The sequence below is a fragment of the Fukomys damarensis genome, unplaced genomic scaffold, assembly GCF_012274545.1.
Source record: "Fukomys damarensis isolate Sample0158 unplaced genomic scaffold, DMR_v1.0_HiC HiC_scaffold_38, whole genome shotgun sequence".
Classification (NCBI taxonomy): Eukaryota; Metazoa; Chordata; class Mammalia; order Rodentia; family Bathyergidae; genus Fukomys; species Fukomys damarensis.
The window spans coordinates 50331574-50344873 of record NW_022900950.1 but is presented as its reverse complement, the minus strand read 5'-3'; the positions used below and the strand labels follow the sequence as shown (position 1 = coordinate 50344873).

General features: G+C 37.9%; 1 protein-coding gene across 6 annotated transcripts in view; it reads right to left on the bottom strand.

The window, feature by feature from the left end:
• Positions 1-13300, bottom strand: part of Lcp1 (lymphocyte cytosolic protein 1) — a 76796-nt gene that overhangs the window by 14368 nt on the left and 49128 nt on the right. For 5 of the 6 annotated variants that reach the window (XM_033759885.1, XM_033759886.1, XM_033759888.1 and 2 more), the window contains 9 exons: positions 12461-12542; positions 10781-10946; positions 8964-9106; positions 7388-7414; positions 6966-7061; positions 5373-5568; positions 3001-3079; positions 2193-2307; positions 1183-1316 (listed from right to left, as the gene is read on the bottom strand). In XM_033759885.1, the coding sequence (XP_033615776.1) occupies positions 1183-1316; positions 2193-2307; positions 3001-3079; positions 5373-5568; positions 6966-7061; positions 7388-7414; positions 8964-9106; positions 10781-10946; positions 12461-12542 (1038 nt within the window). The remainder of the gene's footprint in view (positions 1-1182; positions 1317-2192; positions 2308-3000; positions 3080-5372; positions 5569-6965; positions 7062-7387; positions 7415-8963; positions 9107-10780; positions 10947-12460; positions 12543-13300) is intronic. The other variant, XM_010637026.2, reaches the window with a different exon arrangement.

Below are 13300 nucleotides of genomic sequence, written 5' to 3'. Positions count from 1 at the left end.
CATATATACATGGATTTGGTATCCTCAAAAACAGAGCTGGGTGGATACCAAAGATACGTTTGAAGAAATGAATGCCAGAAGCTTTACACTTTTGACACAAAGTTTAAACCCCCAGGTCCAATAAATTCAACAAACCTCAAGTGCAAGAAACTACAATTACATGACAATTAAGCTGCTTAAAGTCAGTGATAAAGAGAAATCGCATCCAGAGGAAAAAATAAAGACGTATTACACAGAGGAACAAAAAGAGTGACAATAGATTTTGTTGGAAATGGTGCAGTCAAGAAGAGAGTGAAAAACCATCTCTAAAAGAAAAACCAACCTATAATTCTATACAAAAATAAAAATGAAGGAATCTTTCTGACATATAGAAGCTGAAAGAATTCATCAACAAACATGTGCTATATGAAATATTTCAGGAAGAACGAATGCGACACCAGATATAACTCTTAATCCATACAATGGAAGGAAGAACGCCAGAAATGGTAAAAAATGTAGGAAAATATGCATCATTTCCCATTATTTTTCAAGCCATTTTAAAGATAACTGCTACTTACACAAATCAGTTAAAAGTAAGAGAATAGAAAAAGATATGCCATGCTAACCACCACTCAAAACTGAACAGTAGTAGCTATATTAATATGAGAAAAAGTAAATTTCAGAGAAAAGAATATCGTGAGCCATAAAGCGTGTCACTGAGTAACAGTGATGTGATTCATTAAGATGAAACAAGGGAGGGCCGGGGATTTGGCTCAGTGGTTCTGGCACCTGCCTTGCAAGAACAAGGACCTGAGTTTTATCACTGGTACCAAAAAAACTTCAAAAAACAAACAAACAAAAAAACCCAAAAGATGAAACAGGGGCTGGAGATTTAACTCAGTGGTTCTGCTGCCTGCCTAGCAAGTGCAAGGACCCAAGTTCAATCCCCAGTCCAAAAAAAAAGATGAAACAAAAATCTAAGATGTCTATGAACCTCATGACACATTTGTAAAATACCATGAACAAAATAATAGATCTTAAAGGGAAAAAAAAAATAGGCAAACAAAAAAGATTTCTTTGTCAGTAAGTTTAGCTTAAAACAAAATTTGGGGTATGGTGGTTTAATTTAATTACATTCCTGAAAATTTGATTTCTAGGCAAATAATCTAGTCAATAAAAAGTCATTGTCATGAGTTGTACTACCTTCTCATTAGCTGCCAGATCAAGGCCAACGTTAGCGTGCGGTTTCCTTCATTGAGATCTTGTCCACCAATGCCAACTAGGGAAAACTTAGCTTGATTCTTCCCCAGTTCCACTGCATAATTGCAATTCTCAAGCTATTGAAGAGTAAGAAGGAAAATAATTTAATGTCATCACTGTGCGTATGATAAGCATCAAATAAATTACCAAAAATTGAAGATAATACAGAAAAAAAAATAAAGTCAGATTGAATGATTCTCAAGTCTCAACTGGTTCTGCAATTCTGGAATTCTAAATTAGTTAAAGGATTTTCCATGTTTCCTTAAATCGAATTCCTTAATTCTGTCCAAAATAGTTACAGTACACTCTTAAGTGCAAAACTAGAATGGATCCATTATTATGAATATTTTTGCAGATATACACATTATATAAATAGTTGCCTATCTGTAACATTTCTAAAAGAGCTGACTTCATGGAGATGGGCATGGAAAATTTGGATTCTCCAGCTCACACACACATAGTGGATGAACATGTAGGTCAGACATTCCTGTGGCTATTCATGGATCATTAAGGGTCACACAGATGAGATACAGAACCGGCTGTGCCAACCCTGTTGTTGTAAAACAATGTTCCCACTGTGTTAACAATAGGCAAACTTTGTACCATCAAGCTGTCAGTACAAAGCTTCGATTCTTTAGAAAATTAGAATGAGGATCCTGCTGGGGAGGGGTGGGCCAGAGGAGGGGCACCCTGTGGCTCTGCTTGCTCTAATTATCTCAATTAGAATTTTTACATGGTAATGTTTAAAGACATCCAACACAGAATTAAAATAAGAAATAGTGGACTCACTTTGATAAACTATTCAGGCTTCTGGACTGTTGTACTATAATTTAATCTCTGGATAAACACTGCTTCTCTACGTTTAACTGCCTGATAAAGTACTCACAAAAGCTCTTGCAGTCTTATGACTTCACCTTCCTCTTAGGATAACAAAATAGTCCTTGTTTATTTACCTTCTTCATATTGCCCCCCAGTTTGGGGTATGGCGGTTTGTTTACTCTATTCCAGTCAACAGGGACTTTAATCTTTTCATAGAGCTGGAAGATGACCAGGGCATCTGATAAATCACTGAATAAAACAAACAAAAGAATGTTCAGATATCCAATATTTTATTCAGGGCCTACAGTGGGCCAGCCACTTCCTCATATATTAGCTCTGACAATAATCACAACAACCCTGAAAAACTGATAGGAGTTGTTCCATCCTTAGAGAAGAAGAGATGCAATGGAGAGAAACTGGGGAATTTACTTTCCCAAGGTGTGATGAGCTGACTCCAGGAAAAGAAAACATGGTTTTCACAAACAGTATAGGGGACACTTAACTGCAAATTTAAAACTCATTTTTTGCCGGCTAGTAAGATTATAGGCTTAGCACATACAGTAAATTTGTCATTTTCCTGAGGTATTACTTTTGTTTTTTGTTTGTTTTTGAGACAGGGTCTCACTGTATAGTTGAGACTGACCTGGAATTCACTATGTAGCCCAGGCTGGTCGTGAACTCACAGCGATCCTCCTGCCTCAGCCTCCCTAGTGCGGGGATTACAGGCGTGCGCCACCACGCCCGGCTTGAGGTGATACTTTTGAATTAAACAGCGAGGTTGCTACATGGAAAGAAGCTTCCCAGGCGAACATCTGACACCTTTAGCCCTCATCAAGGGACACACATTTTGGGAGAAGGATGCATACCATTGGAGTATTTGAAATTCTGTGATCTTCCAGGTTTCTGTGTCTCACACCAGGGCGAATTTCAGACTGTTCTTACCTGTACAAATGATTCACTCGAGGGTTAACGCCCAGCGAATTCATCCAGTTCCTGAATGTCCGTTCTTCCCTGGTCTCACCTAGTTTAATGAAGACTGGTTATCTTTCAGATTTGTACAAAACAGGCCATTTTTATTACCTAATTTTAACACAAAAGGCTGCAAAAAAAACTGAAGGTAAAATGAAAATAATAAAACAGACCCTACTGGGACTGGGGATTTAGGTTAGTGGTTCTGCCGCCTGCCTTGCAAGTGCAAGGTGCTGAGTTCAGTCCCTGGTACCCAAAACAGACAGACAAACAAACAAACAAACAACAGACCCTACTGGACGTGAATGAGGGTCGCTATGCTGTACTAATCTTCCTTGCCTCATTTTAATTCAACAAGTATTTCTGTAGCTCTTACTAGTGTATGAAAGACCCTTTACAGAGATTAGAGTTGGCTGCAAAGACTGATATTCTTGATGGAAAAACAACTCTTGAGCACCAGACAGAGATCACAGAACCTAGAAACACAGTTAAGAGGAGGCAGATATACTTGCTACTCAAGTTGAAGAAAGGAAAGAATAGTATGGTCTAAATTTGGAGAGATGGCATTTGAGTTTCACTTTAAGGGATAATTAAAGCTAGATATTAATGAGAAAAGAGTAGGGGGGTTGGTGTAAATATAAACACAGAGGGAGCAACAGGCAAGTCTCTACTAAGAACCCCAGGAACTGATGAAGTGGAAACTACAACACAGTGTACAGAGATGAGGCTGTCTAGAGGCTGGAACCAGGATTGGGGATTTTTGAATGCTGGTAGCAAGTTTGGCTTGATTTATTAGACAATGTTCATCATCATGGGTTCTTTTTTTATTACTACAGTAAATTCTTGAGCAAGGCAGATATATAATAAAAACCCCATTGGGATGTGCCTGGCAGCAGTGTGCAGAATTACTGAAAGGCAATAGGCATTTAAATTAAACATGCAGAGGCAATGGTGTTTGGAACTGGCATGTGGAAAACATTCAAGTGTTTGATAAATGAAGAATAGGCCTCTAAGACCTATTAAAATAATTGGTGTAGGAGGTAATATGAATCCAGAAGAGCAGAAAAAGGGAAAATGACAATCTAGAAGACATTCTAAATGAAGAAGTATCAATATTTGTTGATTTAATAGATTAAAGGGTGAAGGAGAAAGAATAGAACCCAAGATTTTCAGTTCTTTTTGTTTTTTTAAGTAGGAAAAATTATTGAGGGGAAGAAAGCTTCTACCCACCCCACTTTTCAAAGATGTTTTAATACAACCAAGCCATGTGGTGAGGTAGGTACAAGGCCCCCCGCCCCCCGGGACCAGGGGTTGAACACAGGACCTCATGCTTTCGAAGCAGGCAGTGGAAACACTGAGCTAAACATCCGGCTAAGGTCTTCAGTTTTGATGACTATAGAAAAACAAATGTTATTAATGGAAATGGAGGATTTCTAAAGGGGAGCAGATGCAATGGGAGTTAGGACAGAAAAGCAACGAGGGGGACGGGAGACAGCTAAGACCCCAAACTTCAGTGTCGCAAAGGGCAGCTGGAAATGGTGATGAGTGGTCTTGGTACATACATTTGAGATCAACAAAATACACAGAGTTCTGACCATGGTTTGTCAAATGGTGCAACTGCAGCAGTGTTGGACAGGTTGATATTGCATTTCTAGCTAGAGTAATGTATTTTGGAAAAGAATCAACCAGTATTTAAACCTAGTCCTTGCTTTTGTGAAATTCATTTAGTATAAATTTTGACATTTTTTTCAATTAGTATATGAGGAAAAAGCTAAGTAAACATTTCTGGCACTTTTGGCCGGAACAAACTGACTACAGCTATATGCTCTTTGTCCAATCTTAGAATATTAATCCACAAAATATAATAACTGCCAGGATTCTGCCTCAGAATATTGTCCTGTGTCTCTAAGAATCCAAATGAAAGAAACAAGACAAAAAGGAAAACCTCAGTAAGCATATTCTAGTATAAATTAAATATCTTTATTTAGTGAATTGGGGCCATTTTTTTTGCCTCTAGAAATTAACAGAGTCTATTAAGTACATAAACTAGGGCTTTAGAGCTCAGGATTTATTTCATCCAATAATTAAATATTCTGTCTTCTCTAAAACATTTAAATTATGATAATGGATAAAGCCTATGTATATGACATAATTGTATTTGATTATTCTTGCTTGGTTGTAACTGACTTGACTAATTTATTTCTCTTCGTTGAGTATCAGATAATTGATGGGCCTGTTTCTACATGTGAGGGTTTTGCCTTAGCTCAGGAGGAGATTTTGAGTGGCCATTGGGTTAGAGTTGTGAGTACTTTTCCAAACATCTTAAGCAACTGGTTTGCTGTTACCTTCGAGCGACCCCCAGTCGATGTCCTGGTTCTCTGGTTTGTGCAGGGCAGGGTATTTGTTAAAGAGGTTGGCAATGAAAGCCAGGTTCAGCTTGGGGTTCCCGCGTACTACATCTGTGGCTGTGACAAACTGTCGGCAGCCCAGCCTCTCTGCCTGCTGCAACATGCATTCTGCCCTCTGGATGTCATCTTTCTCCTGCAATGGAAACAGATGTGTCAAAGCTGGGCCAAGGTTTCACTCACAACATGGAAATCGTGTGAAAAGGAAAAGGGAAAGGAAACTCTCACTTATACCCTTGGGGTTTATCTCAGGTAGACATTTAATAACAGCACATAAGAACTTATGTGCAGTTGCACAAAAACTGGATGGTCACAAGTAAGAGGAATCTCAGAAGTCAGGTAATTGAGACTTCTCATCTCTATGCAGAACCATTTCAGATGAAGGGTTGGTTGGCTGGTTGTCTTGTTTTTAAATAAATTCAGTAAATTTCATTTACACTGATCTTAATTATTTTAGCCATCAAGCTTCCTTTTTATTATTTTCCTGCACAGACCTCATGGTTTATTGTCTATCAAAAAGTTTAACAATTTATATCCCTATTTCTAATTCAGAAAAAAATACAAACTTTAATAAGAACTGTCAATATCTAATTAGTATAAACACTTTTCCTATTCTGCGCCAGTATACTTGCAAGGCAGACAAAATAAACATCAGTCAGTTAACCTATGTATTGTTGCTGATATATAATATCACTTTGGCTTTTTTTTTGGGGGGTGAGGGGATACCAGGGATCAAACTTGGATCCTTGTGCTTGCGAGTCTGGTGGCGGAACCACTGAGCTAAATCCCCAGCCTCAATTTGGCTTTTTCGGACTTCAGATTGAGAATCATTCCACATATTCTATTGATTCCAGAGAATCTCCAGTCATTTGTAAGCAGATTCTTATAAGAAGACTAAAATTTTGTTGAAATACGGCCCACTGTTTATAAGATCCAAAAAACCACAATGTTCAGAAAATAGAATTTTAAACTAGAATTATTTCTTAAATTGATGCTTTACTAGGTAATACTATACACTATACATTTGATGACCCTTACTTCTCATTTATTAACTTCAATATTACATCCTTGGATTTAATTCCAATGATGTTAAATAAATGAAGCACAAAAACTGACAAGGCAAATTCTCAAGATCAATATCAAATACCGTGGCAAAACTGAAAAACATGCTCTTGATTTGACCATTACCCAATGGATACACGTATCAAAATGTTACACTGTACTCAAACATTTGCCTATTTATATCAATTAAAAATAACAAATCAAATTTTTAAAAAATGTGAAGTTTTAGTATTCAGATCTGGTCGGCGTTGAAATGATGGGCATATAAGTGCCTAGCACGTCAGATGGCACTGAATTAGCATTTGTTTCCAGATTCACTTTTCCACAATTATCATAATAACTATCAAAGGATCTAAAAAAGTTTCACCAGGATTTAAGCGGAACTCCAGAGTAGGGTCATACAGAACAATGTAACAACTCACATAAGAGCAGCATCCTGTTCTCTAACCACACCCTGGGAGGTGTCCTTACCCTTAGTCCTGACATGTCAATAACCACAGCGGGGATACCTTCTTCATCTCCTTTAGGAGCCACCTGCTCCAGCAGGTGGTAATAAGCTTTTGAGTCCTGTGAAAAATTAAGAAGTGACAATTGCAAAACAGCATGGCTAATTATGTACTTAACATGACAATAATTTCCCCAAAACAAATGTTTAATTTCTTATTCCACTGTCATTTAGGAATGCAACTTAATTATCAAAGCTAGAAGCATTCACTAATTTGTATGCTCTAGTTTTTTAGTTGCATACTTTATATGCTTTTTTTTTAAAAAGAGTTAACAACTGAAAATACAAGACACATAAAAGGCAACCCAAAGAAGCAGATATTATTGTATTGTCCTTATGGGAGAAAAGCAACTGACGTATTTAATTGTATACAGGAAAATATATATACCTTTATATTGCTGTAGAAGTCAGTCAGCTAAGGTTTAATTTAAAAAAAAGTGACAGAAAAAGGAAGCAGAAGTTTAAAGCAGAGTTTAAAAACACATTTAAATGCACAATCAGCAAAAGAAAAATAAAGACTTCAAAGACCAGAGGCTGAAGCTTTAACAAGTAGTCCTTCCGTAAATGGAAAAATACCACAAAGACAGGTATATTTAATGTTCCTCTAGAAACTAGCGACTTGTTTAAGTTTGGTTGTAACAGATTGGATACAGGTACCGTGGCCTCACACTTTCTTACATTCTGTGTGATTTAAAGAGCACTCCAAGGCCCTGGCTGCTCAAATACACATTACAGCACATTCCTCCGCTGCTCCGTGAGGACAGGCGCAGTCGCTGTGCAAGTGCCCAGCTTGCCTGGTCCTGTCTCAGACAGACACTGTACTTCTTAATGTCCAAAATGGCTAATTAATAAAGGAACACAGGCTTTCAGTGATAGAAAGGCAGGTAAATGGACAGCTACGATCATGTACCCTAATCCTGGCTGAAAAGTTTTACAGCAATTGCAGAAAGTAAGTGCTGAGCACAAAGGGAGATGCGGTCCAGCCCCCGAGAAACCCTGCTTTGGTTGGTGCTGCTAGAAGAATGTTTGGTAAGCAATGAAAGTTGTATGGCCAAAAAATGGATTTAGCTTAGATCATAAGGAACAGACACACTTTTCTCTTAGAAGCTTTCCTCCAACTGTCACTGTGCCTGGAGTACCTGAGCTGTAGACACCAGTGAGTCTACCTTGTTCAGCAGCAGGAAGCTGTTACCCAAAGGAGGATTCATGGCAGGTCACATGATCCTTCCTCTGCCTTTCTCTCTTTGGAGGAGGTTTCCATTAACTTTTGAGAAAGAAGAGCCTGAAATATTTCCCTCAGGTTGCGTTCCAGCATCACATGCAGGCTCCTATGGAGACTGCTTTTGGGCTCTCCTGAACTGCTCCTTCAGCTTTCTGTGTTGGTCCACCTGTTACCAACGCCAAGAGCTGTTTCCTCTCACTTTGGCGTGGAATCTGTCTCAAACATGAAGACCACAGCTTGTTCCCTTGTGGAACTCTTTACTTCAGTTTCTTCGTAAAACGGGAGAATAATAATCCTTACATCAGAGCGTCTTGTGTGGATTACACGAATCAGTGCATGTCTACTACAATCAAATCAATTCACGGCAAGTAGACACTGTGGTTGCAACTATTAGTGTAATGACAGGAGTCATTCTCATTCAATTTTTTTAAAAAGAATCCCCATCCCCATCAGATGCTCCCCTTTAAGCAGTCTTGTCTTTTGCTATTGCTGTGTCTCACCCTGATAATCAAACCTAAAGCCAGACTCCTCCCTTTGATGCTGCACTAAGACCCTGGGCAGATAGTGTGTGTGACCCAGAACTAGAGCTGCAGATGAACCCCTGAGGACAGCAAGCAGCTCCAAAACAGGACCACACTAACCACAGACCTTCTGAAGATGCAAAGCTCAGTACCTGTGTTTACTCTGACACCAAATCCCCCTTTCCTGCCAATTAGTAATGTGCAAACTACACTCCTCCTACCTTGATGTCGGTGCTGAAGTTGCTGATTTTGTTGCAGCCTGAATTTTCCAAGTGGTAATTAGCCCACCTCAGCAGGAGCTCTTCCGGTGAGAGCTTCATCAGATCCTCCAGGCTTTCTCCTTCTCTCAAAAGAGCAATCAGAGCTGAAGAAGCACAAAAAACGAACCAAAATAAATTCAGGGATGTTTAGGGGGGTTTGTCTTAACTTTCATAGTTTGGTTGGAAAGCAAAAGACAGCAACATTGTCTCTCTGGAGGCAAGTGTGCTTATAACCTTCCCCACAGAACAACTCCAGTGTTATTTCCTAAAAGAAGCTTGCACTATTGCGAGCTCATTTACTATCTCCAATTGTTTTTGGGAGGTACCGGGTATCAAACTTGGGTCTTTGCACTTGCAAGGCAGGTGGCAGAACCACTGAGCTAAATCTCCAGCTCTATCCCCATTTTTTAGATGGAGAAGACAAGACACCAATGAATCTCAATACTGTGCTTAAGGGCACCATGGCATGGTCAAGAAAATAACCTAATCTATTTGCTCAGAATGCTCTGCTGGGTCAGGGAAACCACATTTTTTGACTTGACAACACTTTTGCTTTTAAGAGATCAATTTTGTAATAATGGCAGTGTTTTCTTGGCTCATCTCACAGGTGTTTTATATTTCAAATCCTTATCTGCTTATAATTATAGCAACTAAATGCTGTAATCAATTCTCCTGTTTCCCCAGATGAATATTTTTTGCTCAGTTAGAAGGTTTAAACTTAGCTAATCTGAATTTGCAAATCAATATTCTCTTTCATGGGTTTTAAGATCTATTTGCTTTTTTCTTACATTATGATTAATATGTTGGTTTTATAGTGAATTCTCAGGTTTCTTCCTTGTCTATTGTGATTTGAACATGTAAATACAAATATGTATAACTTAAAATTAAGATTTGATTATAGATTTCATTTTGGTAGGATTTAAATCCAAAAAGTAAAAGATAATACTGTGTGTGGTTTCTATGGGGCTTATTAAGGTCTATCTACTACCTCTTTTTAAGCAACTGTGGTGCACCTATTTAAATGTGGATAGGACAGTGAGAGAAGACAAAGGTTGGCAGCTCCATATTTAGTTCAGAATTTCAATGTGCCTTAATGTAATTTTCTACAGTCTTTTTCTAATTTTTATACCCACTGTATATATTTAACATATGTAACATGGAGTGTTCATATACTTATTGTGATATACAGTGATATGATTGCTGTAGTAAAGCAAAGTAATGTCCCATCATCCCATCACTTTTGTTCCCTTTTCTTTTGGTGGTAAGAGTACCTAAGTAGCTACTTTTTTGGAAAATTATCAACATATAATTAACTATACTAAATATCATGTATGTTATCTCTCTAGATTTATCTCACATAAGTGCAATTTTGTACCCTCTGATCCACATCTTCCTCTACAGTCGTCATGAGAAACAGACCAAGTTTCTCCTAATCTGGTGCATGTACTGAACTGTATGAATGTGACTTGCCTGTCTCTCTCACTAGCCGAAAGGCAAAGTGAGCTCTAAAAGCAATCTCTCAAGGCTGAAGTGCCAGGCAGACTGCTATATGCTTTCACCAAGCATTATTATTAGTCTGTGGTCTTAAAAAGCTTTTGCTCTGTCATTTTGAAAAGTCTGGTTAGTGTGGATAGAATCCGTTAGATTAATATCATGAATTCAATATAACTGTGCAGTTGTCCAAATTTGAGATTTCCTGACATCTTTCTCCTCCGGTCCCCAGCACAGGCATTAATAGGAAGATTTGCCATGCACAGCATTTGAGACTTTGCTCTTACCTTCATTTCTGCTTAGCTCAATGTCAGCAAACAACCCAATCTTGATGACTTGCCACAACAGTCCCAAGACCAGATATGGCTTCCCTTCCTTCAGGTCCTCAGCCCCTATGTTAACAACATGGCACCCAATGGCCGAGGCAGAGTTCAGAGCCAAGTTCAAATTTTCCTGAGGGAGGAAAGTGTGTAAGTTTGGTTCTGTCACTTTGCAGATGCCAGATGATGACTACTAATTGGATACAGCAATGTTTTCCTTTCAGAATGTTTATATGCCTAAGACATGGGCTTCATTAGCTTTAACACTGAGGAAAAACAGTAAAAAGTACCACAATAAGAGAAAATCTAGTAGCTAAGGCATGGAGTTTACACAGTGACTATGTAGTCAAATCAGTACTCTAAATGGAAAGCCCTTCTTGGTCAGCAGGAAATCAATGAATCATTTCTTTGTTCATTTGGCTTTGTGAAGAATACTACACATGGAACATCTCCTAATTTTGGCTAATGCCAGAAAGAAAGGGGCACCTTTGAGGGAAGTCACTGTCCTATCGCTGGGTATCTTTAATAAGATATAAATTGAGGTTATGAAAGATCAACATAATAGCTTTTGACTTGCAGATTGGGTATTACAGGAATGGAAAGGATAAAAACCAAATTCCTGGAAAAGATGGAGGAGTTTTCAATAGGACAACTTAGTGAATATCCATTACACCTAGGAAACTTGAGTACACACACACACACACACACACACACACACACAGATTATAGGTTCCTATGACTAACAACAGTGTGTGTTTGTAGCACACACAGTTGGAATAGAGTTAATAAAGTTTTCAACCTAGAGTCTATATACTATCTTTAGACCCATAAAGAAGAAGATATCTCTGTCAGAGATGTATTGAATTTTTTATGATAAAAATAAAACAAAGGCCATCAGAATTGATGATTCTTACCACCCTACTATTCAAATGGTGAATGAAAAAAAGTGCTGTTTCTACTTATGGTCAACATGATGGGTAAATTTAACATTAACTTCTTCTCTGTTTGTTTAATCACTGTTCTCAGTTTGGTTACTACTTCCATTTAAAAAATATAGAGGGTCACTTAAACTGAAACAGCAGATACAGATCTGTTCGGGATTTAGGAAGATATGGTTTTTGAGCAAGAGAATTACAATCCTAAAATACTGGAACATAAGATATATGTACAGCTTACTTTCTGCTGATTTTTCTTCCAGTTAATCAGCAAATTGCAGGAAAAAAGCAAGTTATATTTATTACATTTGTGGCTATGGCCAGCATAGCTGTGCAGGCTGCCAGAGAACTTCCTGGTTTTTACCCCCTCACTTCTTAGAAAGGCTCATATTTTCAGCTAAATGTTGTGTATTTGGCATCAACTCAACAATAAATTGTTAGGGAGAGTTTGAGTCAAAACTTCAGCCAGTATGAATTTCATTCCTAAATGACCAGTGGACTACTAACACACCACCCTCCTCCTCTCTTGCCTGCTATGTTAGTAAAAGACAGTACAGAGACATGTCCTTTCACCCCCTCTAGTTATAAGAAGTTACCAGCCCAAAGCCTGTGTCAGGGAATGCCTGAACTCCTGCAGAAAGCTGGCTCAGCAGTGATGGTATTCCTTGCTTCCAAGACAATTCTACACTAAGATAATGGTGGGGAGACATACCTGAATAGTGAAAGGGGTGAGTTTCTTTTTGTTGATTGTTCTTTCATCAATTGTGTCTGGCACTGACAGGTTGATCATCTTACTGAAGTGAAAGTAAACATGATTCTGAGTAACAAAGCCCATATTACTGAGTTCAAATTCTAGCAACATTATAATTGAACACATCAGCAACATAATCTGTGTAGTTAGCATTTACACATTCAAACTATCTGTAAGAAAAGTGAATTATTTCTGAAGCCATAGTAATACATCAAGGTAAGAAATGGGGATACCACTTCATTCACTCACCTAAAAAGCTGCAAAAGTATCCTTGTTCCCTTAACACATTAGGAAATTCTAGGTGGACAAGCAAAGTGAATCCCCTATGAATACTTCTAATTTCCTTACCATGAAAACTGTACCCACTATGTATAAAAGACTGTTGATACACTTCTGAGCTTCTATAATACCTACCTTTCGATTTGATACCTGATCAGTATTTTAACTTATTATCCCTTTGTTTTTTCATATCCTTCTCTAGTCATTATTCAATCAGAGCTTTAGCAGTTGCTCCATTTAAGTATCTAATACACTGATCAGATATCTAAAGCAACCAATTATTTATGGAAAACTGATTTTACCCAAGTTTCTAAAACAGGGCCTAGAAAATAAATTGCCTTAGGTTACCTCCATCTTATTTAAAGAAACAAATAACCAAAAGCAATAACAGAAGATAAAAAATGGTGAATATGACTATTCCCATTTAATGAGAAGAGAAATAGGCATTAAAAGCTTTTCCTAACAATTGTTAAGCAACTATCATTTTGTGGGTGATTGATTTTTTAAAATATAGTTCCATAA